The sequence below is a fragment of the Canis lupus genome, chromosome 33, assembly GCF_048164855.1.
Source record: "Canis lupus baileyi chromosome 33, mCanLup2.hap1, whole genome shotgun sequence".
Lineage (NCBI taxonomy): Eukaryota > Metazoa > Chordata > Mammalia > Carnivora > Canidae > Canis > Canis lupus.
The window spans coordinates 16,589,253-16,615,623 of record NC_132870.1 but is presented as its reverse complement, the minus strand read 5'-3'; the positions used below and the strand labels follow the sequence as shown (position 1 = coordinate 16,615,623).

General features: G+C 36.6%; 1 protein-coding gene across 3 annotated transcripts in view; it reads right to left on the bottom strand.

The window, feature by feature from the left end:
* GRID2 (glutamate ionotropic receptor delta type subunit 2) overlaps positions 1-26,371 on the bottom strand; it is a 1,466,011-nt gene that overhangs the window by 228,825 nt on the left and 1,210,815 nt on the right. For all 3 annotated transcript variants that reach the window (XM_072810836.1, XM_072810835.1, XM_072810834.1), the window contains exon 13: positions 12,850-13,045. In XM_072810836.1, the coding sequence (XP_072666937.1) occupies positions 12,850-13,045 (196 nt within the window). The remainder of the gene's footprint in view (positions 1-12,849; positions 13,046-26,371) is intronic.

Genomic DNA, 26,371 nt, shown 5'->3' with positions numbered 1-26,371 from the left:
AAAGATTTTATTTATTTATTCATGAAAGACACCGAGAGAGGCAGAGACATAGGCAGAGGGAGAAGCAGGCTCCCTGCAGGGAGCCTGATGTGGGACTCAATCCCAGGTCCCCAGGATCACAACCTGAGCTGAAGGCAGATGCTCAACCACTGAGCCCCAGGCATCCCCCCAGTAGAAATTTTTCAAATGTATGAGCATTTTCCAATTTGGGAAACTTTGTTGAGAATAAGAACTAAACCAAGGTTGGGCAGCCCGGATAGCTCAGCGGTTTAGTGCCGCTTTCAGCCCAGGGCACATGAGTCTGCTTCTTCTCTTGAACTGGGATTTATACCATTAGCGCTCCTAGTTCTCAGGCTTTCAGAATCACACTGGAATTTAAATCATTAGTTTCCCTGGGTCTCAAGCTTATAGACAGCAGATGGTGGGACTTGTCAGCCTCCATAATTGCATGAGCCAATTCCTTATAATAAATCTCATCTTGTATATAAATGTGTACCCACACATATACACACACAAATATACGAACATAACATATGAATATATATATTGTTCTTTTTCTTTAGATAAACTTGACCAATATAAGCACCTTATATCTTTTTTAAAGTTTTTAAAAGATTTTATTTAATTATTTGACAGAGAGCACAGCAGGCTTCCTGATGAGCAAGTAGCCTGATGCAGGGCTACATCCCAGGACCCCAGGATCTTGAGCCAAAGGCAAACGCCTAACCAACTGAGCCACCCAGGTGCCCCCTAAGCACCTTATATCTAACTGCAATTACTTTTTATTTCCTGCATGTTCTGTGTTTTGCTCACCTCCATGTTTTTGTTCAGGCTGTCTCCTTATCCTACTTGCTCCTATCTCTCTTTTACTTAATTAAATCCTACTTACTCGAAGATTAACATTACTTTCTCTTGGAAGGCTTCCTCTGGAGGCTCTTGAACTAGCCTCATCCCTCAGGCTATGGTAAATTCCCTTTCTCTGTGTTCTCTTGTCATCTCTACATTTCTCTGTAGATTAGCTACTATATTGCATTTTGCTGCCCTGCCCTCACTGGATAATCCATTTCTGCATCCTCTGTGCCTATCATAGTTTCTAATAGGTAGCACCCACACAATAAATATTTGTTATTAAAGGAATGGGTGAATGAGTAGATGAACTGGAGTTGAATGTAGCTAATTAAAAGAAGAATTGGAGCAGGTCTGGCTTTCATCATGGATTAAATCATTATATAAAAAAGCAATTTTAAAATTACATGCTCTGTTAATGGCAGTTTAGTACTATCATCTTTATATACACAAGACACCACTTTATTATTTTCACTTTAATTTACAGAATCTATTTTTTTCTGGGCATCTAGAAAAAAAATCTTTTTAGTTTTCATTTTACTTTGTGTGCTGTTAAGATCTAACATACTCTATTTCAAGTTAAAATGCTTTTGATTATTTAAGAAGTATGTAGTTTTGGACTTCTCCTTTACCCTTTGAGAAAATATCTAATCAAGACTAATTTTGACTTCAAACATCCATGATATTATTATTAGAAACAAAAATCAGTTTAGAAAAATAATAATAATAGGGGCACCTGGGTGGCTTAGTCGGTTGGGCCTCTGGTCTTGGTTTCAGTTCAGGTCATGATCTCATGGAATTGAGCTCTTAAGTTGAGCTCCATGATCAGCACATCGTCTGCTAGAAATTCTTTCCCCCTCACTCCTTCTCTCCTCTATTTCTCCCCCTGCCCATGCTCTCTCTCTAAAATATATAAATAAAATCTTAAAAAAAAATAAAAACACCCAATCCCAAGCATTAAAAATGCATTGGCAGGACTTCTGGAAGGGGAATGGAACAATCAGAAAAAAGAATATGACCAATTTGGTTCATAAGTTTGAAAGGCATAAAACCAGGAATTACTATATGTAAACCTATAACAGATGAAATTTGTTTTCTACTACAGCCTTTTTTTCTTTTATATAATTTGGTTCCTGCTTGCTTCATTCTCATGACCTGAGACATCATTAGCTGAGCTGAAACCAAGAGTCGGATTCTTGGGATCCCTGGGTGGCACAGTGGTTTAGCGCCTGCCTTTGGCCCAGGGCGCGATCCTGGAGACCTGGGATCGAATCCCATGTCGGGCTCCTGGTGCAAGGAGCCTGCTTCTCCCTCTGCCTATGTCTCTGCCTCTCTCTCTGTGATTATCATAAATAAATGAAAGTTAAAAAAACAAAAAAAAGAGTCGGATGCTTAACTAACTGAGCCACCCAGGTGCCCTCTGATGGGAATAATCTTGAGTGAAGGGGTTTTAAGATTCTGGGACCAATTCTGACACGTTGGGGTGGGGGTGCCCATATCAACAATTCCCAGACATCAGCTGGGCATCCTACAATTCAACTCAATTCTGACACTGGCTATAGGAAATATCAGCAGATTCTACAGGTTAAGGGTTCAGTCCCTCAAGACTGTACCCTCCCTTCAGAAGCCGATTACAACTCCAGGTTGTTATCTGTGTTTCTGACTGGTTCCAACAACCTTTTCCTTGTCCTTTTGGGTTTTTATGGAGCATCATTACATAGGCATAATCGATTAAATCAATGGCCATTTGGTAATTAAACTCAATCTCCAGCCCCTCTCCCCTCCTAGGAGATGGGACTGAAAGTTCCAACCCTCTGATCATCTGGTTCGGTCCCCATCTAACCAACCAGGGGGGTATAATCCAAAAATCACCCTCATTAACATAATAAAAGACACCATGGTTGCTTTCAACACTTAAAAAATTCCAAAGTTTTTAGGAGTTTTGTGCCAGAAATAGGAGGAAGACAAATATATATATATTTCTTATTTATGTCATAATATCACAGTATGCTGTTAATAATAACAGTAGGACACCTGGCAAAACTGAGACTGTCCCAAGCCCTGTCTAAATCCTCAATCTGTTTCTTGTTTTGTTTTGGAATTTCCTTTAACCTTCTTTTGCTGAGTAGAACTTGCTTCTCTTCTGCAGATTGTCTTTGGTCTTCTCAAATAGTGGCTATTTTTATTTTATACAACATTCATATCATTGGTGCTGGATCATGGGTAGGTGTCCTCCTTGCCCCTTGAACTACTTCTAGAGCCTTGGATTTGAATCTTATGCTATCAGACTACACTCATTCCTACTGTAGTCGTCTGCTGACTCTGTGTCACACCAGCATAGCTCAAAGATTTTATCACTTAGCTCCCTGTCATTCTCTCAAATTCTAGTTCTAGGGTTATTCTTGGTGATTCGATTATTCACATAGACATCCTTTTCCAGTACTTGGCTTCTTCTTCACCAAGGATTGTGTCTTTCCTCCTACCTTAGCCACCCACTCCCATGTCATATCATTTCCAATACTAGCACTCTCTTCATCATCTCTATTTCAAATGTATCATCTTGAAACCAGCTTTGTATTATTTCCAACCCTGTTCTTCTGGTTCATGGACTCCTACAGTTCTTTAGTCTCATTCAGACCAACAGTCCATTGTTCATGTCATCCTCAATCTCTTCTGGGTCACTACTTTCCTCCTGAGCTGAGATTCCATGATTCATAATAATGATCATTTCTTTGCATATATTCTCAACTCCCTCACCCCATTGCTTTCTATCATGCTTATCTGGTAAACATCAATTCTGGTGAAATCTTTTCTCTGTGGACTCCATGTTTATACTTAGGCAGCTGAAGATGGCTATAGCAAAGCCCACAATCATGCTGATTGGTTTCAATTTATAGTCATGATGACTACTGCAAAAGGGCCTTTCGTCTTTTCCAGGAATACCATTAGATTTCACTAGCTTACTGTCCCTTCCATTCTCCAGAACAACCATTCCTATCTTCTCTCTCTTTAAATCTCCAGAATCTTTATCCTGTTGCTTAGACTTGAGTGATGGTCTTGGTTCCTATTTCTCTGAGTAAATGCAAACAATCAAAAACGATCTTCCAACTTATCTGCACGTATGCCCATATGGTCTACCTTCTCTCTTCTTACTATGGATGAACTGTGCTCCTAATTCCAAACCTCTACTTGTGCACTAGATTTCATTATTTATCACTTACTCAAGGACAGATCTCCAGCAGTTCTCCTGTCTCTCTCCGGAGCCATGAGTTTTCCCCCTCTTTACTGCAGTATTCCATTAGTATACAGATATTGTACATATCTTTTTTCATAGAAAATTTTTCCCAAACTTCACAGCACGCTCTAGGACTCTTCCCACTATTACTCAGCATTTCCTTTCAACAAAACACCTTTAAAAAGTGCCCAGTCTAACAAAACAAATGAACAAAGAAAAAAAGAAAAACAACCATAACAACAGACTCAAATATCAAGAACAAATGAATGGTTGCCAAAGGAAAGGTGGGTAAGGCATGTGAAATAGATAAAGGGGATTAAGAGTACACTTGTCTTGATGAGCACTGAGTAATGTATGGAGTTGTCAAATCACTATATTGTACATCTGAAACTAATAACACTATGTTAATCATACTTGAATAAGAAAACTGAAATAAAAAATAAAAGTACTTAGTCTTGTAATTTCCACTGCCTCTCTTCTCATTCATTTTCCCCTCCAATCTAATTCTTATTCCTTCTCCTCTCCCCCTACCAGATATGCTTTTGTCAAGGTCACCAGTGACTGCAGGTTGCCAAATAAATCACTAATTCTCAGTCTTCACCCATACTTCACCCATTAGCATCATTTGACAGAGTTGATGATTTGAACTTTCTTGAAACATTTTTTCATTTGGCTCCTAAACAAACACTCTTGGTTTTGCCCCTGCTTCCCAGGCTGACCCTTCTTTGACTCTGTTATATCCTTTTTAACTTCCCTTCCTCTAAATCCTAAATTGTCCCAGGGATTAGTCTTTAGATAGCTTTCTTCTCTAGATAGGCACACATCTTCAGTGATATCATCAAGTCTTACCACTTTAAATATAGACTCTATGCTAGTAATCTCCCATCTCCAACTAGAACTTTTTCTCACTCAATTCATATATAGAAAGCAGCTTTCTTGGATAATTAATAAACGTTTCATATTAAGAATCATGCAAAGGCAAATTTTCATTTGGCTCTTCAAATCTGCTCTTCCTTATAGCATTTTCAACCTCAAAATAGTCAACTTCATTCTTCAAACTACTTAGGCCAAAGACACTGGACTCATTTTTAACTTTTGTTTTTCATACCCCAACTCAGTCTTTTTAGAAAATCTGTCAGAGATACTTTCAAAATATGTGGAGGCCGAGGAAATTAAGGCCATTCCACTTTAAGTTCAGTGCTAGCACAAGTACAGCCATCCCAGGCCCCTGTGAATAAGAGCTGAAATTTACATTCCTTCAGTTACAGGAAAAAAACAGTTTACAGCTTAACGTCCTAGAAAGCCCCATATTAGAATAAAAACAGAGCCCAAGCCAACGGCAGGAAGCCCCTATTAGAATGAGAACAGAGCCCAAGCCGGTGGCAGGAAGCCCCATATTAGAATAAGAACAGAGCTCAATGCCCTTGAAAGCCCCATATCAGAATGTAAACAGAACTTGAGAAATTCCTCCACCCCTTCTGGAGGTCCCCTAGACCAGCCCTTAAAACTAAACTGAAACCAAGATTGGGGTCCAAGTCCCTGCTCCGCTGTGTCGGGTGTACTTGGACCCAAGCCCGAGCTTGTAAATAAACCCTCGTGTGTTTGCATCGGTGTCAGCTCTTTGGTGGTTTCTCAGATTCGCAAACTTGGGCACAACAAATATATCCAAATTTAATCACTTTTTCCCACTTCCAATATAAGCACTTTGGTCCACCCACCATCATGTATCACTTAGATTATTACAGTAATCTCACTCTTCTTGCTTCTAGCCTTGACCTCCCCTATCTTCCACATAGCACCTTGAATGGACCTTTGAAAAGTAAGTCACCTCATGTCATTCTCCTACTCGCAACCTCAGAATTATTCAAAACTCAAAATCATTTAAATGACTCCAATATATCAGTGATTTTCAACCTTTATTGTGAATCAGAATCACTTGAAGCGATTTAAGATATTCAAATGCCTTTCATTCCTCAATTAGGATAAAATGGGTAAAAGGGATTGAAAGGTAAAACTTTTATTCATAAAATACATAAGCCATGGGGATGTAATGTACAGCATGGTGATATGGTTAATAATACCACACTGCATATGTAACAGTTGCTAAGAGAGTAGATAGATCTTAAAAGTTCTTATCACAAAAAGAAAATCTGTAACAATGGTGACTGATATTAACTAGGCTTATTGTGGTCATTTTGCAATACACAAAAACATGGAATCATTATGTTGTACGTCTGAAACTATGTCATATGTCAGTTATATCTCAACAAAAGAAAAAGGTACAATTTGAACTTTAATGGGTTCCATGCTTCAACATTTTTAGGCCACTATCCTGCCTAACTTCCACTGTGGCCTTATTTCCTACCCCTCTTTTCTGCACGCCCTACCCACCCACCCCAGGCACCCTTCTCCAGCCACATTGGTCTTGCTTGACATTTCTCTCCATCATGCCAAGCTACCACTGCCTCAGGAATTTTGCAGTAATATTCCTTCTGCCTGGAGCACTTCCTGTCCTCGCTGTCTCTCCACAGCCTTCATGGGCCATACTTTTTCCTCTTTCAGATCTCTACTCAAATGCAATTTCTCAGAGATGCTTTCTATGACCACTTTATGTGTGATGGCAACATCCTTCTTCCTCTTCTGCTTTCTTTCATTCTTACCTTTCTAATGTTTCTTCATAGCACATGTTTATGTGCTTGTCTATTGTTTTCTCTCCACTACAGTATAATCTCCATTTGGACAAGGACTTTCTTTGTTCTATGTAATTCCCAATGCCCAGAATAATGCCTGATAAATAGGTGCTCCCTGAATGTGTGTTGAATGAATAAATAAAACAACGGGTTCAATCTGCCCAGTTTTTTTCAGTCACAGATCAATAAAGAGGATAGGCTTACTTCGTCACTTCACAGGGTCTAGAATTCGTCTTTCTATGCCAGTCCTTAAAAATCCTTTATATTGGCCCATTTGACGACATGACCAATCTTTTGTCTTGGCTTTTATTTCAATACTCCAGTTTTCCAGCTGGCATTAGAGCTGGGGCCTGAGCCCAATGGCTTTGCTCCACACCTGGACCTTGTCAGTTTCTCTTTCCCCATACTGCTCTGGGACTTGTGTGGCCTAATTAGCTTTGCAAATTGATGCTATCTTTCTGATTGAAAACTACTGCTGCCAACACCATCCCTCGCTTCCCTGTTGCCATAGTAGCCATCAGATTTTTTTTTTTTTAATATCCTCTTTGAACTATGTAGTCTGAGGTATTATGCAGTTACCATTGGGATCCTCTGGCTAGGATTTTAATCCTACCAATCCTCATTTTCTTTCCTTCTTGAGTAATCCTCATGGCTAGGGTTTTAGAATAATTTGTTCTTTACCACCTGAGTTTAATAGGTTATCAGAAAATAAATATTGCCTTATAAATAACCAGAAAGTTCTCTATTTCAGTATTATGCCCAGTTTCTTCATTCCTACTCAGAGCTTTACCTGTGATTTGCCAAATTAAGAGTTATATTGTGTTATTCTTCTGTTCCAAACAGAAGTATCATATCTCCCATAGAGTAAAAGCCCACTTGGAATGTTTTATACAGCCCTGTATTAGCATTTTCAGACTTTAGCATGCATATGAATCACCTGGGAATCTTCTTAGACTGAGATTTACATCCAGAAGGGCTTAGGTGGGGCCGAAGAGTCTGTACTTCTAACAAGCTCCCAAGCGATGCTGATTTTACAGGATTCTGCTGTAAGTAACACATCCCTATATAATATTCCTTCTCCCCTACCACCTGGCCCTCTACTTTTCTGACTTTGTTACACTTCTGATATTACATCTTATTTCTGAGTTACACAAGCCTCCTTCACAGTCTTAGAACATCCAGGCATGCTCCCACCTCAGGGCCTTTGCTTTGGCTAACCCTTTGTCTGAAAACATGTCAACCAGATATACAATTCTTTTTTTCTCCCCCATCTTCTTCATGTCTTTATTCCAATGTTACTTCCTTATGCCTTCCCTGGCCATTTGATCTAACAAGGCAGACCATCTCCTTCCTGTCCCCCTTCTACCTCTCCTACTTTTTGTCTTTAACACTTATCACTACTGAAATACAACATATTTTATTTATTGTCTGCTTCCTCCATTAGAATGTGAACTCTGTGAAGGCATTTTGCTTTCATTTATGTTCACTTCAGCGACCAGAATCCTGGCTGGTACATAGAGAGTGTTTAATAAATGATTGTTGAATGAATGCACTAAAATTTTCTGTTATATTTGTCATATACATTTTTTTCTACCTCTGCAAATCTGCAAAAAGCTCTGGGAAGAGAGTCAAATCTGCCCTAGTTTAATTAGGCTAGTCTGATACAGGTGAATGTCTCCCAAGAATAGCAGATCAGAACTAATTTACTTAATCCTCATTTATACAGCTTTCTTTGGTGAACAGAACAATATTAGAAGGGATGAAGATCTACCTTCAAGTAAGAGAAACTTAATGATACTAGTATAGCATAATTAAGAACACACACAACCTGAGACATTAATGGTATCTGTTTAAAGTTATAATTAGATTGTAAGGATTGTTTGCACAGTGATGCAGGCTTTGCTGGAAGGCAGTTACTATATATATGAACTCTTGTCAAAGACACTGTAGAAGAAGTTTGGCCTTTGTGGAAAGTTGACCTAGAAGACCTCTAAGGTCTTTTCTGCCTGAACAAATTAGAAACTAATGACAGAAAGAAGAAGCTGCTGTGTGAGATGTGCAAGACTAGTTGCTCAAGCAAGAATCTACAACTACATTTCATGTGTTATAGTTCTCAATCTTATAAACTCCCAGTGAGCTTTAGCAGGTGAGAAGGTTATTGGTTTTTGGTTGGTTGGTTTTGTGTTTTAATAAAAGCTGGCCAAAACCTTGCAAACAGAAACAAAATACACTTTATTATTACTACTGATTTTTTCCATCTAATCAGTTTTCAGTGTCTGATTTTGTTTGAAAGAATATATACAACAAGCAAATTTCACTTTGATATCTTCCATTATGAAGTCATAAGGATATTCTTCACTAACCATTTAGTGAATTAGAAAACTAAATAAGTATAATACTAGGTGACATGATTTGCAATTTTAAACTTATGAGTTCTCTTTATCAGTAGACTCTCAAGGAATAGAAATTATTCTTTTTTTTATTAAATGTCCTTTTCATTATATTAAAATTTTAACTTAACCTTAGAAGATACTAAATAATAAAGCTTTGTAGTTACAAATTGTTCACATTTACACAGTTTCAGGTAATATAAAGGATCATCTTATGAGCTTATGACTCTAATCACACTATTTATTGATGCTTCCACATGTATATATTTATGTTATAAATATAATATATATTTGATACATATAAAAAACATGTGATGCAGGAATTCTTATCAACATGAAAAAAATCCTGGGTCCCACAGATTTTTAGTAGTTAGTTACATTTACACATTTTAGTTTTAAAAATGAACTCTATTCAAACCCAGGTACACATGTCTTTTGCAGACTTTTAATTCCCACACTGTGGTAAGTTTACAGATGAGTAGAGTGAATCTTAAAGAAGACAAGTTACTTGCCCAAAGTTAAACACCTAAGAACTGGAAGAACCAGAAGAGAAAACCAGATGGTTTTTGCCCCCTCTCTCTCAGAACGGGGTTCTTTCTCTTCTTCGTAATAGACTTTTTAAAAAATGTATGACATTTAATAACAGCACTAGAAACATTAACCCAAGTTGAAGGGTGATGGAATAGCCACATATTTAAAGAAAAAAATGACAAAAGCTACAGAAGAATTAACTAAATTTCTTAGCACATAATGCAAACTTATCAATAGCCTAGTCTAAAACACTTTTATTTCATAGAATCTCAGATTGAAATTTTCTCAGTGTGGATATTTGTAATTTCTTTTTATATGTCCACAAATGTCAAATTAAATTCTATATGGTTAAAAGACATTAAGGTAAAAAAGAACAGGAGTAGAAAATGTAGGAAACTATATGTACATACTTTGAAAAGGAGAGGTTTTCTTAGACAATACTGAAGACCTTGGAAGATATATATGTATATCTTAACACATATATGACTATTTAAAGCTTCTACATGGCATTTGATCTTCTATATCCTTGGGATTTATTATTTTACTTTGGAAATACAAGGATATAGAAAGTGTACTCAGTTTGCACCTACAGAGAATGTAAGGTATATGGGCTGTGTGTGTAATGTGTGTGTGTAAGAACATAAGAATGAAGCAAGACCTTGTCTACATGTATCTACTTGACTGGCTACCTCTGAAATTTACAAGAGTCTCTTAGGGTCTCACTATTTCCACTCTGCATCCTCTTAACCAATCCCTATACCTCAGCTACAGTGACCTTTTTGAAAGGTGATAACGAATCACAACATTCCCTTAATTTAGTAGCATTTTTTGCCATTCAAATAAAATCCAGATTCCTTTCAAAGGGCAACAAGGTACTTCATGATCTATCCTCTGCCTACTAACCTTATTCCCTTCTCTCATTTGACATGTTCCAGTTCACATTGATTTTTAATTTTTTTTTAATAGATTTTATTTATTTATTCATGAGAGATACACGGGGGCGGCGGGGGGGGGAGAGACAGAGACAGAGGCAGAGACACAGGTAGAGGGAGAAGCAGGCTCCATGCAGGGAGCCTGAGGTGGGATTTGATCCCAGGTCTCCAGGATCACACCCTGGGCCAAAGGCAGGCACTTAACTGCTGAGCCACTCAGGGATTCCCTCACATTGATTTTTAAACTAGTTTCTTGAATGTACCTTCAGGCTTTTGCCTAGGCTATGCTTTGTTTGGATGCCCTGTTACCCTCTCTTCTACAGGAACAGTTCCCAATCAGGCAAGTCATCACTAATATTTTGTCTCCTCAGGGAACCATATTTAATCACTATTCTTTAAACAGATGTTTTCTTTAATTTCTATAAGAGCACCAAAGTTTTTTTTTTTTTCTTTCTGTAGCATTTATCATGATTAAACCATTTTGTTTGATCATGCATTTTAGTTTTCTTTTCTATCTCTCTTACCAGACTCTATATTTCACAGATCCAGTGATTATTCATTTCTCTGTGGTGGAGTTATCTACAGTTCCTAGATCAATGTTTCATACATAATCAGCACTTAGCAAATATTGTATGAAAAAAATGAATAAACAAATTATGGATGAGTGAATATTTTTTAAAATATTTTCTGAGAATCTGTATATCTGCTTGGAGAAAAAAAGTGAATTTTCTCTGGAATGGTATGGTACAGAAAGAGTTTATAAAGTGTGGAGAGCTTTGGCTTATAAAATGGAATAGAAATATAAACTATAAATATATTTATCGTCAAGAAAACAAAATTCTTAACAATCAACTATATGAAGGAAAGTACTCTTCCAAAAACCATTTAAGTACTTTTATTCTGAGGCTTAAATTTATTCAAGTCCTGTGAGTACCTAGTAAAGCCTAAAATGTCTATTCTTCCATCTTCTCCAGACAACATATAGGTCCACTCACTCACCCATTCTCACCCACCCATTCTCCCAGTGGATTTTAGGCTTAATATTTGGGTCCAAGGACACCTAGATTAATATAAAAAAGGGTGAAGGAGTTAGAGGACATTGCTTACATTTCAAGGACATTCACATGCTAATGCATCATTAGGACTTAGAAAGAGGTTTATATCAGCCTTATCAGTGTTTAAAACAATGATGTCAACTATGCTGACTCTAAGGAACCATAATAATAGCAGCAGCAGATAAAGAACATCATATGAAATGGCATAGAATAATGTTAGAACCTGTGTCAGAATATTTTTTATAGCCATCAAAACATTCTTCAACATAATATTAATAAGTTTGCCCTCTGAACAAGGAACTCAGACATGCAGTCCAAATTATTCTGCTGCTGAAGGTTACAGAGAAAAAGTGCATACCACCTTTGTTGCTGTAATTGACATTCCTTCATTCATCCCACAATTATTTATTGAATGTCAACCATTGTGATTTTTGCTGTGCTAGCCAGTGGGATAATTTTAAACAAAAATCATTCAGTTCTCTCATGCAGATTGATGGGGCTTGAGGAAGAAAGAATTACTTCTGTATATGTGTTTATAAACCACAGCCCAGAATAAAAAACTAGCTTCATGTTTTACACAAAAGACTGCTTCGTAAGCCTTTTTTTTTTATTATTATTGGTAAAATAACTTCTAAATGATGGTTATTTAAAATAAGATAGGAAAAAAAAGATTTTCACTTTTAGAATAGAAAGAGACATTTGTAGGACCTTATTTGTTGACAAGATTAACTTTTACCCACCACATAAACATAAGTAAAGATAAGGTTTTCATTTAAAAACAAATGCAGTATAAAAAATACCCCAAGTAATTTGAAAGAATTGGATAACCCTAATGATATTTGGAAGAGGATTTGTAAAAACCTTTTTCCAAATGTTTAGTCTTCATGTGCATAAGTCCCTGACCCATTCTGAACAAAATACTAGCTCATGTTTTCAAGCTTTGGAATTCCACTGGAGACCGATCCATTAGACACAGCACGGAAGGCTTTGAATTCCCTCTCCATAAGCACTCTGCCAACTCAAAATCTTCTTTAAATCAATAGGAAGTATAATTTAATTGCAAACTGTACATCAAAGTTAAAATTTTGAAAAAGAAATAAACCAATCTCAATGTAGCAATTCCAATCTGGGAGGCTAAATAGACTGTGAATGAAGGACAATGACCAGTACCTTTTGAATGCCTGCTTGGGATTCCAGAACGTTATTCTCTGATCCATTGCTTCTGTTGATCATCCGCCACATTTGGGAATACATGCTGTCCCTTTCAAAAGGATTCATTCCTTTCATGCGAACATGTTCATATACTGCAGAATCCAGTACTGTGCCGTAAGGGATGTCTGTTTGCTTGGAAAGGTCCTGGAGAGATCTTCATCATTAGAAGAGAAGAAAGATACAAGAAAGTGTATTGAGTATTTTCAACTAAAAAAAAAAAAAGTTATAGGAAGCAGAGAGTAATATCATAAATATGGATGTCAAACTGCTTTTCTTATTTTGTGGCTTCTTAATATTAAAATGTAATATATAAGGAGAATTACTGTTAGGGTGCATGACACATGAATCATTAGAAGACAAAATCATAACTGAAAGAAAAATAAAAATTTCTAGTGGCAAGGCAATGCTTCTTTTTGTGAACCTTCACTGTGAAAAACACCAAACACAAAACTAAACCCAGCAATCCCATCAAAGCAAAAGCAAATTAAATTAAATTGCTAGATAATCACAATCATTTAGTTTTTAAAAATTCCATATGTCATAAGCCTTAAGCCTATGTTCTTTTAGGTGGCAATGCTTAAATATTTTGATAAAATAATTACATTTTGTATAAACATGTTTTGAGGTCAAGTGTATACTTAAAAATTAGTATTTATGATAGTCACTTTAGCTAAGTGGCTACCACATACACACTAGCATCTGATGTACCTTATTCTCATAGCAATGCCTAATTTCTCAGAACTATTTCACCCATTTTATAGATGAGAAAACTCTGGGTGAGAGTATAAAGGATTTGCTTTGTGGCTCAGTCAGCAAGGGATGAGATAAGATTCAAATGTAGATCTGACTGGCTTCAAAGGCTATAGTATTTTTACTATACTAAGATGCCACATCTTATTTCTATATTTCTTTTGCTATATTTGCTTTAAGTTTGTGTGTGTGCGTGTGAAAGAGAGGAGAGAGATTTCTATTTGTATTCAAATAGAATAAAAGTCATGCTTCTCGAGAGCTGAATTTATTTTCAGCTTTCTCTTTTACAGAATAATGCTCAGGATTTTCACATCGATCTCTGAGTTATAGATAGTATCTACTTGTCCCAGGTTATTCACCTCTAAATTGGCGGTCAATTTCCTTACATTTAAGTTTCTGAGCCACTCTATACTTTCTAACCTGGAGAACCAATTACTGTTTGACTGAAACTCATTTGAGTTTATGTAGATGCTCAATGCTAATGGCTGAGGTTTAAGAACAAGTGTGTCTTTGGCATACTGTTCACAATTAGATGCTGGCATATTCACACTCCTAACCTCTGAGAATGGCAGCATATGCTTTGAAACACTATACCATATTTTGAACAAGAATACTCACAGCCCTCCACAACCATGGGTCATGAATCTCACGTTATGTATACCTCTGACCTTTTGATCTCTTTCTAGATGGGAGTTTGCTAATGATTTCCTGGGGGCCTTTGCAAACAACACTAACATTGGGCAAGAGTATTGGGAATACTCTTGCAGGTCACCACTTTCCATCATGTGCAAAACTGTATTGCAAACGATAAATTATGGGCTGTGTTTGCTAAGGAGGATTTGTGCCATTTTCTAACGGTATTTTCAGCAAAATTTAATCTACATTTTATTGAGTTTTAGGTTGTTGATGTGTATCATTTACTCTATGAAAACTACCATGATAATTCCTTTTTGTTCTGTACTCCTGCTGCATAAAAGGATGCATTTAAAAATTACTATTTGCAAGGAAAAATTTGCCGGGATATTCTACAACTATTAAATTAATTCTACCATTTATAAAAAGATAAGGTGACAGTATGAAGAATAATTGAGAGCAAAAGCAGGAATAAAAACAAACTACATGTAGCTAGGGTGCAACCTCATACTAGAGGAACTGAGCATTTGCTCCTGGGACATCCCATAATTATCTTGTTAACAGAATGGCAATAAGAGTTTTGTTTCCAGTGACAATTTACTTCTCATTTACTGCTGTTTCCAATGGTAGGAATGAAGCTATTCAAAATATTAACATTTTAACATATTTCCCACTGTTTAGTGGAGGATGCTCTAAAGTAGTAACATGGGAAAAAGGAATGAACTATTATCAATGCAGGTTATAATAACAGCCCTCATGTGTTCTATATTATGAATACAAAGGCCTATGCTAGGTAGTTGTGTGAAGCTCCCACCTACTAGAACCAAAATGTCTTATCGCTGGGGAAGGCCATGTCACAGTTCATCAAAAACCCTCCCAGGAAAGGATTGTTGGCCACTTGCTGTTTAGAAAGTTCAGCAACCAATCTCTCTTATAACTCTCAGAAACCTTCAATTTGGTGGTGGTGATTTCATAATGAAGAGGTAAAATTTTTGTATGCCTATACCTAAATATATAACTTGTTTGCCCAAGTAGTCATACCAGTAGAATACTGTTAAATAAATTAACACTCCCTCTTAGCTTTTCATGAAAAGAAAATTGAAATCAAATGTTAGGATCATTAATATAATCAGGTTTCTGCAGCATAACATCACCTTCAATATCAGCTTTACAACTTGAATATAGAATCATAATACACATAGTTTTTGTTAGTGAAACTAATTTGTACACAATGAAAATTTTAAAGGAATTCTTAATATTTTGCCAATGTGAAATTCTTGATGTCAGAGAAGAAAGTATTTTATTTTCAGCATACTTCAAATTCAGAACAGCAGAAGCATTTTGTAACTTAGAACAAAGGCATGTTCCCTCTAGCTTCATTTCTGATAAAGTTCAGCTTATAAATTTGCCTTGAGATATGCTTGCAATAAAAACTATAGCTTGTCTGATTCAGCATCATTCCATTATAGTACACAGAGATAGCATCACAGGTGACAAAAATAAAATGATGCAAAATGAAGTGAGCACAAACAGCTTATTTCAGAAACTGAAGGCTGTTTTAGGAGCCCAGCACAGAAAGGGAGTGTTCATTTTATGTGGTCATTTTGTTATTTTCATGCTAGTAAGATTTTAGAGTAATATCAGCAGAAATGGTATAGCCTATATTATGAACCCCTAAAAGAAATCTAGCAAATTGTTCTATAAGTGGTAATCCTCAAAAGCATTGTATCTGAAATTCAACATCTGAGTATTATTTAGATATGCCAAATTACTGTTTTGTTTTGCCAAATCATTGTTTTAAATGCAAAACAATTCTAAAATAATTAATAGGTACCTAATATATAAATTAATTTACCATGGCAAATGTTGTCATTTATTTTTTAAAAATTTTTTAAAGATTTTATTTATTTATTCATGAGAGAGAGAGAGAGAGAGAGGCAGAGACACAGGCAGAGGGAGAAGCAGGCTGCACGCAGGGAGCCTGACATGGGACTCGATCCCGGGTCTCCAGGATCAGGACCTGGCCTGAAGGTGTCGCTAAATTGCTGAGCCACCCGGGCTGCCCATGTCATTTCTTTTTTAACAATTCACAATGCATACCCAGGCCACAGAAGAAATGGAAAAATCTAGAGCATTCTAGAAAAGAGTTAACTCATACTAATAAATTCCATTTCTCCACTTAGTCACACAAAACCCACATTTACCCACATAAAACTCAGCAAATGATCACTGCAGATGTGTTAGACCTGAATCCTCCTTTCCCAATCCCATATCCCCACTCATGCACATAGGGTAAAAAAAAAAAAAAAAAAAAAAGGGGGGGTTTATAGCTGTGTAATTGGTGAATAATAAAAGAAAGCAATTAGTTTGCCATTCTAACAAGCCTTGTTTTCCCAGCATGTTTTCAGATTTATACTTTTATTCCTTCTGGTGTCCTATACTACTAGCAACCATGAATACTAAAGAATACTGAGATCGGATAGGTAAGTGGTATTTAGTTATTTGCATGAACATTACATATACTTAGAAACTGTAATTTAGGGCACTTCTGTCAAGTCAATTTTAGGAATGTGGGTGGATCTAGGCTGATTGCCAACTCTTTCCATGAGAAAAATAAACACTTAAAACTGTTCAAGCATAGAAAATTAATTTCAACACATGTGATACTCTGATATTAGATATTTGTGACAGCTTTGACATTGGGTAAGTTAGATTTTAAAGTCAAGCAGATTTGTGGGCCATGTGATGTTAACCTCTGTTTACCTGAATTTTCTAATATATAAATGGAAAGAATAAGAGTGTCTAAGGGTGAGGACAAGTGGACCTGTTGCATCAGCATTCAATCAACTTATCCATTGCTTTATTTTTATTTTGTTTTAATTTTTAAAAAAGAGGTATTTATTTATTTTAGCGAGTGTGAGAAAGAGAGTAGGAGAGAGAGAGCATGAACAGGAGGGGCAGAAGAAGGGCAGAGGGAGTGAATCCTCAAGTAGACCCTCCACTTACCACAGAGCCTGACTAGGGGCTTGAATTTACAATCCTGAAATCATGACTTGAGCTGAGACCAAGAGTCAGATGTTCAACTGACTGTGCCACCCAGGTGCTCCCCTATTGTTTTATATGGAGATTATTATTATAATGATTCATCTCCTAATGCCCTATTTAAGGAAATACAAGATTTTATAAACCTATGACTGTGAATGGTCATAACTTTGAATGTCTTACTACTTTACATTTCTAAAATTGTTAACTAGTTGAAAATCTAATGCCTATTCCCTTTGCAGTGAATTTTCACTCATATTTTTTACCTATTTTTCTTTAAGAAGAGAATAGATCTTACCCATATAAACTTTAAAATAACACTCATGGGGATCCCTGGGTGGCTCAGCAGTTTAGTGCCTGCCTTCAGCCCAGGTCCTGGAGTCCCATGATCGAGTCCCACATCGGGCTCCCTGAATGGAGCCTGCTTCTCCCTCTGCCTGTGTCTCTGCCTCTCTCTCTCTCTCTCTCTCTGTCTCTCATGAATAAATAAATAATATCTTAATAAAATAAAATAACACTCATAAATCTCTTTTCCATTTTCATTTTCTTTCTTCTTTTTAAGCATCTCAGCTTGATTTTGTGGAAAGCTCTCCAACAGATGGTTGCCGGCTCTAGCTCTAGGTAATTGTAAGTCTAATTCCATTTTTAATGGAATGGAACAAGTCAACTTAAGTTATCACATCAGAAGGGATTTTTCTTCAGGGGGAGAAAAATGGAATGTGGTTGATAGGATAGGTTCTAGATGCTTTAGGTAAAGGGGCTGACAGTGGAAGAGAGATAAACAAGCAAGGATGTATTAAAAATGTCTTCCAACTCAGTTCAGGTTTTTTTTCTCCCACAGTTTCTTCTTCTGGATGCTGATTTCAACATCTACCAAAGGAGAAGATATCGTTGAGCTCTAGAAGGCCATCAGTAACCACATTCAAAGCCTGCCTGGTGCCCATTGTTGTTCATTGGTTTTATTAGCTGAGGGCCTGGTGAGCTCAGAGGCAGGTTTTTCAGAAAAAAAAAAAAAAAAAAGTGTTCCAGAATTTAAAACTTAAAAGACCAACTAATATGTCAAATAATGTTCCACTAGACTGAGATGGCATGTTCATTAAGACCTAAGAAGAAGAGATAAGTGTGGAAAAGTGTACTAAGGTGGTCAGGTAAGGTAGGCCTGCCTCTGAGAGGTACAGCCAACAGCCAGCACTGGGCAAACTCTTAGTTTCAACAAATCTGGGTTTTAAGATGCAAAGATTTAAGTCTCAATCCTTAGACAAGTCATTTAATTTCCTATAAATTACAACCCACTTCCCTATTAAATAGGGAAAATAATAATTTTATAATAAGGCATGTGGAGGTTTGACATAGATATTGATACAAAACACTTACCTTAGTACTGAACACTCTAGAAGTGCTCCATGACTGGTAGTTGCAATTATGAATCTTATTATTATTTTTATTATTAGGCTCTGTTATAAATTTTGGAATTGCTATCTCCTTATTTTTCCCACCAATTAAATTCATTTCAGATTCCTCACTCATAGCCTTTTTCTCCAAAGTCCCTACCCCATCTAATCTCTCATCAACTTTTGTACATTTTACTTCCTGAATCTTACAAATCTGTCACTACCTTCGTCCTCTCATTGCTAATTCTCTCATCCTTTCTATGAGAGGATTCTTTATTTTTTAAAAGAGTTTATTTATTCATTTTAGACATGGAGAGTGCAAGCAGGAGGAGGGGCAGAGAAGGAGGGAGAGAGAGTCCCAAGCAGATTCCATGCTCAGCCTGGTGCCTGATTCGGGGCTCCATCTCAGGACCTTGAAATCACGACCTGATTGGAAATCCAGAGTTGGACGCTTAACTGACTGAGCCATCTGGCGCCCTTAGAGAATTATTTCTAAGCCTTCTCCCTATCTCTAACCTACCTCTAATCCATCCTCTGCACTATAGCTAAAGTGTTCTTTCTGATATATGTCTGAGCCTATCCCTGTCTTATTTAAATACTTCCTATATACCCGGTTGCCTTTAGAAAAAAATCACCAACTCCGTAGCATTTGAGATCCTTAAAAAAATTGGCCTAAATTTTTTTCCATTCTCAAAGATAAACTTTTGCCTCATTCATACATCCATTTTAGGGCAAACAGGCCATTTCATCATTCCTTCTTTGGTAGGTATTTGCTCTGCACAAGATGTCTCCTTGTCTACCGGTGAATTCTTTCCCTTCAAGGTCAAGATCAAACTCAGCTGCCTCTTTAGTCTCTTCTAATACTTAGAATATGTTCACATTGTAGCATTGTGTTATGAAATTTTACTTCTTTCTTTAACTCATTTAGAATACATGTTGCCGATTCCCATAATTTTTCTTATTTATTTATTTATTTATTTATTCATTCATTCATTCATTCATTCATTCATGAGAAAGACACAGAGAGAAGCAGAGACATAGGCAGAGGAAGAAGCAGGCTCCCCGTGGAGGTGCCCGATGTGAGACTTGATCCTGGGACCCCGGGATCATGCCCTGAACTGAAGGCAGACATTCAACCACTGACCTACCCAGGTGTCCACCATAATTTTTCTTTAAATTCATCTTTGAAACTCAGAATATAGTCCAGCGTTTGGAGAACACAATGAGGCTCATGTATCTTGACTACTCTTTTTTACTAGAAATATGCTTTCATCTTGAAAAGCCAGCACTTCCATTAAACTAGCATTATATAAAAATGTGATTTTTATTGTATATTACCAGTCATTCTGTGGGTGACTAATCATGGCAACAATATATTGTAGTTTTAAAAAAAACACAACAACTAATTTTAAGGGAGCTTTGGAATGGAAATTTCCCCTGCAACGAAATCAGCTGCAAAAGCTTTAATAGACCACCAGTGAATTGCTTAACAAGACATTTTGCCATGGATATAAAATAAATAAATTCAGAGGCAATGCAAATGAAAAGAAAACCCAAATAAATATAATTGAAGTAATGTATTTGGAAAAGCTAAAGTTATACTCCATAATTCTGGTACACATAGGACATGGTACAAAGTGGAATGTCTGTTCCTGAAAGGAATACTTATCTGAGCAATGTGGAAACAGCAAATAAGTAGTGGTTCATTTGATGAGTGATTTCTGACTCAAATTTCAGAAGCAAGTTGAAATGGTGAAGAAAATTGCTCAGCTAACTCTCCTAACTGAAATGATTAAAAAATATAATAGAATTCATGATTTTAGTAGCTAAAGAAAAGATAAAGCACTAGAACAAGGAGAGAATAGTCACCCTTGGTAATACTGAGTGTTAACACCAAAAACAAAATTTATTTTTTTTCTCTCAAGGGTTGAATTTCTACATAAAGGAGGATTTGTATGCTCTACTTATAAGGGAATGGAATAAGCACTACAGAAAGGCTTCCCATCTTCCTATTTGAAGCATAGCCAATGGCCACTTGTCCTTTGAGAAACCACATTCTGCATTTTAGTAGCTCTTCTCCTCATTGAAGTTTTCCAAACCCTCTTAGACACAGGTTTAGGCAGAAAGTCTGATGAAATATAAGGGTATCAAGGGTAAATGATGGGGCAAGCAAGACTCTAACGTTTCTTCATGTCAGAAGAAAATTTGGATTGTAGATGGCTCCATCCCTACTGAAGACTCAGTGAGAGCTATTTTAAGTACATGAGGGTTGTCACTAACTGAAAACAGGCTCAGGGAAGAGCTTAATGTTCTTTAGCCCAATAATGTTAACTTCCTTATTTTAAAAAGATAAGATCAAAGTCATGTTAGTGGAAGAAATGTGATTTTCTCATATAAGATTAGATTGTGCAGCCTAAAAGTATAAATTCTGGGGCAGGGTCAATCAGAAAGAACTCAGCCACAGCAATCTCTGGTAGAGCAGTAACATGATTTTGTCTTCCTTCTCAAAGTGCCAGAGTTTTTTCTTTCTCAAGACAGCAGAAGCCTACATCCTGAGGCCAACAAATCTGAAGGATACCAGGGAAGACAGAGGGATAGGATTTTTTACTTGTGGATATGAGGAGAGTTTCCCAAGGGAGGCCCCCTGGATGGAGAGGATGCTTCAGTATGTCCTCTATACTTCATCTGCCCTCAAACCTGCCCTTCTGGGCCTCAGCTGAGTAAATTAGGTCAAAGTCAGCTTCAGGTCTTTTGCTGTGAACTTCTTTAGAATATTTATTTGGTGTTTTAAGAACTACTTATCTATTTATTTACTTAAGTGTTGAGTTGTGTAAGCTTTTTAAATATATTTTGGGTATTACCCTTCAGTAGGTTGCCTTTTTGTTTTGTTGATGGTTTCCTCTGCTGTGAGAAAGGCTTTTTCTTCTGGTATAGTCCCAACAGTTTAATTTTGCAGTTGTTTTCCTTGCCCAAGGAGACATCTAGAAAAATGTTTCTAAGACTGATGTTTCAAGTGTGCTTGATCTAGAAAAAGTGTGTGGTAGGACTCATGAAGAGGAATGCTGTCCCTGCATGGTGAATTACTAGGCATCAAGATGACTTTTGTGCCTTTCCTGAGAGATTTAGAAATATTCCCTGCACCTTCTCCCTCACAGAATAGTCAAGGGCATCCCCATCAGCCATGCACTATAGATATGATAGTCACAGGTAATATTAGAAATTCATATAAAATAGATGCAGTTGATAAAGATGGCTATCATGAACTACTTAAGGGAACATCTTCCTGTGCGTGTATTGCCATGTACATTTAAAAGTTGTTTTGGTTTGTGAATATGATAGGTCATTTTGGAGACCACAAAGGGGGATGGAAATACTCTGTCTCTTTTTATTGCTGTTAGGCATAATTAATACAAATGACTGTTAAATTCTCTTCAAAATGACAATGCTAAACAAATGAGAGAAAATAGTTATATTGAAAATATGGTTGGTTTCTCTGACCTGTTGACCCACCTTATAAGCTAGGAACTGATTTTGTCACCTCATGAATCCTGAATCCTGAAAGGTAAAAGACACTATATTTTTCTCCCTGCTGAATTGTTATTTACGACCTTGCTCTGTATCTTAGTTTATTAATTAATCTTTCATGATATATATAGATATTGATATATATACCAATTAAGCAAAACTGCATTACAAAAGATCCCAGTACTCTGTGAATTCAATTACCCTCCAATTGTCTGTGTAAGGTAGAAAGTATGAGCAGTTTCTTCCTGAGATATCATGAAATAATTCAATATTTATTTACTGCAGGACACTATGAACAAATCTGGAACTATCCTAAATTTGTACAGATAACATTTCATTATGTCACCATTGACTGTCAACTGATTGTAAAATTTATGTTAGGATGATATCCTCAAATAATCCAGGAGACTTCAATAGAAGAGTAGATTTTTATGTTCTTACATCATTGAAACTATAGGAAAGACCTGACTAATTCCCATGAATTTCCCTGAGGATCAACAAATTTCTAAATGGTGTTAAGTAAGAACCCTAATAAAACCATAACATCAGAGTGTTTGGAAGAGTTCCTGAAGGTATCACATAATTCAATGATATATCTTAAGGAATAAAAGCCAGCTCCCAAAATGGACTTTTTTCTTCTTTCCTAGGCACTTTACTGACTTAGAAAACTTAATGCCAGGAAGTTCTTACTCATGCCTCACCTAACACTCATCTTTTTCACATAAGCCTCTCATTGTCTTCTCTGTGAAGATGGACAATAGCTACCCATCACCTCCAGTACAATATTCCTTTATATAATAAAACACTTCTTTTTATATTTTTTTAAATAAAACACTTCTTTCTTGTTTTTCATCCTTTAGCCTCTTCTTTTTTGAGTTAAACACTAAATTCCTATAGTTCTCACCCACAAGATCTATTACTCACTTTTTTACATTGCTATTAGCTAAGGCACTTTTTCCTTTTCTTTGTAATTTTTGCATAATTTATGGACTTTATAAATAGGTCACGGTGGTATTTAAGAAGCCCTAGCAACTTTTACACTGCTAGGTCACTTTGGTCATTTTCTTTATAAACACTAACATTACATTTCAAATTTGTAATTGACAGATGATTCATTCTGAAACTTTTCTTTCTTTTCTTTTTTTTTAACAGAGAACTCTCCTGATTTTTTTTTTTAAGATTTTATTTATTCATGAGAGACACAGAGAGAGAGAGGCAGAGACACAGGCAGAGGGAGAAGCAGGCTCCATGCAGGGAGCCTGATGTGGGACTTGATCCTGGGTCTCCAGCATCATGCCCTGAACTGAAGGCAGTGCTTAAACCGCTAAGCCACCGGGGCTGCCCTGAAACTGTTTACACCTCCAGTTTTAAATTATCATAGATACACACACATACACACACACAGTTTGTTTTTTCTATCTCTGAGTGAATTATTACATATTTGTCCCTATTAAAAGCTTCGTCTCACTTATAATTACCCTGTTTAATTTGTCAAGGTCCTTATGAATTCTTACAGTGTGGTTCTAGTCAATAATCACCCCTACTCAATATAAAGTAATCTGCATGTTTAATAAGCTCACTCCCTATTCTATACTTCAAATCAACACTGAAAATGCTCATTATAATCAGGGCCAGTGCTGACTTATGGGAAAAACTCTATTCAATATACCCTCCAAGGCTGACACTGAACCATTGATCATAACCTCACATACAGCCTGCTAACAAGCTGTGATACAATAACACCTAATGCTTCTACACACACAAAAAAATGACCCAAATAAAATACGAGGTATATTCACATGAGGAATCAATAGTAATTTGTAATTTTTTTCCCTCTCAGTTCTTTTAAGGAGTTCAAAAACTTTAATCACATTATAAAATTATTTGCGGTGGAAGGAAATAACTGAAGAGAAAGACGTGACTAAGAATAACAGTAGGACAAATTTAACAGCCTATTTGAAGACTCAGTAGAACATACTGTCAAAGTAAGGTGGAAGGTCATTGTTTCAGTGAAGATTCTAATGAATCTATCTTAAAACAAAGATCCTGGCTCTTCATAACAGAGCAGGATACCAAGTTTCTACTAATAACTTAAAATTTCCCCAATACGAAATAAATTCCCCTTCTTTCCAGTGTTATAGGTTTGTGGATCTCTCCAAAAAAAGTTTTTAAGTTTTTGGTTGTTTTTTTCTTAATCATGCAGAGAAATAATGCTGTATTCCCAATTAAGCATATTTCTTTTTTGAGAAATTTCAACCAAAACTATGCATAAAATGCATGTCCTAATGTCCACAGTCAGGTCTTATTAACAGCCATTCAGATTATAAATGCCCAAAATGTTTTGGAAAGGTACCCTCCCTACGGAGTCCCTTCCCAATTCAGTAGCAGATCTTGAGAATTCTGCAGCATTGCTCTGAGAAAATGGCAATCTTCATCTGCAAAAGCTGCCCAGCAAGCCACCTGCAGATCTGTTCTTTACCATCCCCATGACTTGCCATGACCTGGGGCATCTGGCGATTCTAAACTTTGTCCTTAGGTTAAAAGATCAGGGTGTGAGAAACAGGGGCTATAGCGGGTGTGTGTGTGGTGACAGTGTGTGTAGGAGTGGAGGAAAAAGTCATTAAAAATAAATGGACTATCTGATAGGAGCTTGCAGAGCAACTAAGAGGATCAAAGAGACACTTGGCAGAGGGTGGAGGTCAGCACATCAGGATTGCTGGTGTGATGGAGAGGACAGGGAAAGACAGATGAGGCAAGAGAAACAGAAAGAAAGAGAAAGAAAGAAAGAAAGAAAGAAAGAAAGAAAGAAAGAAAGAAAGAAAGAAAGAAAGAAAGAAAGAAAGAAAGAAAGAAAGAAAGAAAGAAAGAAAGAAAGAGAAAGAAAGAAAGAAAGAAAGAAAGAAAGAAAGAAAGAAAGAAAGAAAGAAAGAAAAAGAGAGAAGAAAGAAAAAAGAAGAAAGAAAGAAAGAAAGAAAGAAAGAAAGAAAGAAAGAAAGAAAGAAGAAAGAAAGAAAGAAAAAGAAAAAGTGATTTGGCAAACCAAGAGTTTCCTTTCAGTTCTGCCTTATAATCTAGGATTTCTTTTATAAAAATAACACGTGAATATATTTTTATCTCTTATCTCAGACTTTGTTTAAATAAGATACTTCATTTATGTAGTTGATAGAGAGTTGTACCATTGAAGGGACATTGAAAATAACTTAATCCAACCTGTGGAACAAATATTTGTGCAGTGAGAGGAGGAATGGATCACATATTTAAAGACAGAAAGCTAAAGTCCAAAGTGGTTTAAAAGCTTGCCTTATTGTTTATTAGCAAGAACGAGGCTTGGACACTTGAACTAGGTCTCTGATCTCCTTCGGCAGTGTTCTGCCCAACAGCCCTGCCTGCCGATTCCACTGTCACTATTTCTATCACATACTCTTCCTACATTAATTTCACAAAAACATGCCCCATACTCAAACTAGTTAGCTATTCTGAAATGACTCAACCAAGTACTCCTTAGTGTAGGGTTTTATCATAGCCACCTACTTGCGGTAGAGAATATTTATTTATTCAGCTGATTTCAGGAAAGGAAGGAAAACAACAGAAAATAGGAGACAGGAATTTTTATTCGCAAGTTCTTAATAGGTTTCTGCGTTTAGATGACAAAGGCTGGGGACAACGAAAGAGAGGAGGACTTGACTTGTTTAGAATAATTGCTTGTCCAGAAGATCATGTTAGGGGTTGTGGGTACTTATTAGTTTGGCAAAGTTTTCATCTTGGTGAGCTCATTGTAAATAAGAGTCTACAGCGATGATAATATAGCCCTGTTCCTGGGAGTCACAAATAAAGTGGGAGACAACTTTTAATTAAATGCTCACTGAAGGGTGGCTTTGAAAAAACTCTAAGAGTTTTTATTTTTTTCAAAAAGAGAGAAAATCATGGTCTATAACATCTAGATGGCTATATGTTTATCAAACATACATCACTGTGGTACTTAAGTGCTTTGACAAGTAAGCCATTTCAACACCGAACAATATAGAGTAAGGAGATGAATGTCTTCCTCTGTCTGTAGGGCCTGTCTGAAGCTAAGCCTATACAATTCCGTACTAAACTGAAACATAAAAGTGGTATGAATCAGGCCCAGCTCACTTCAG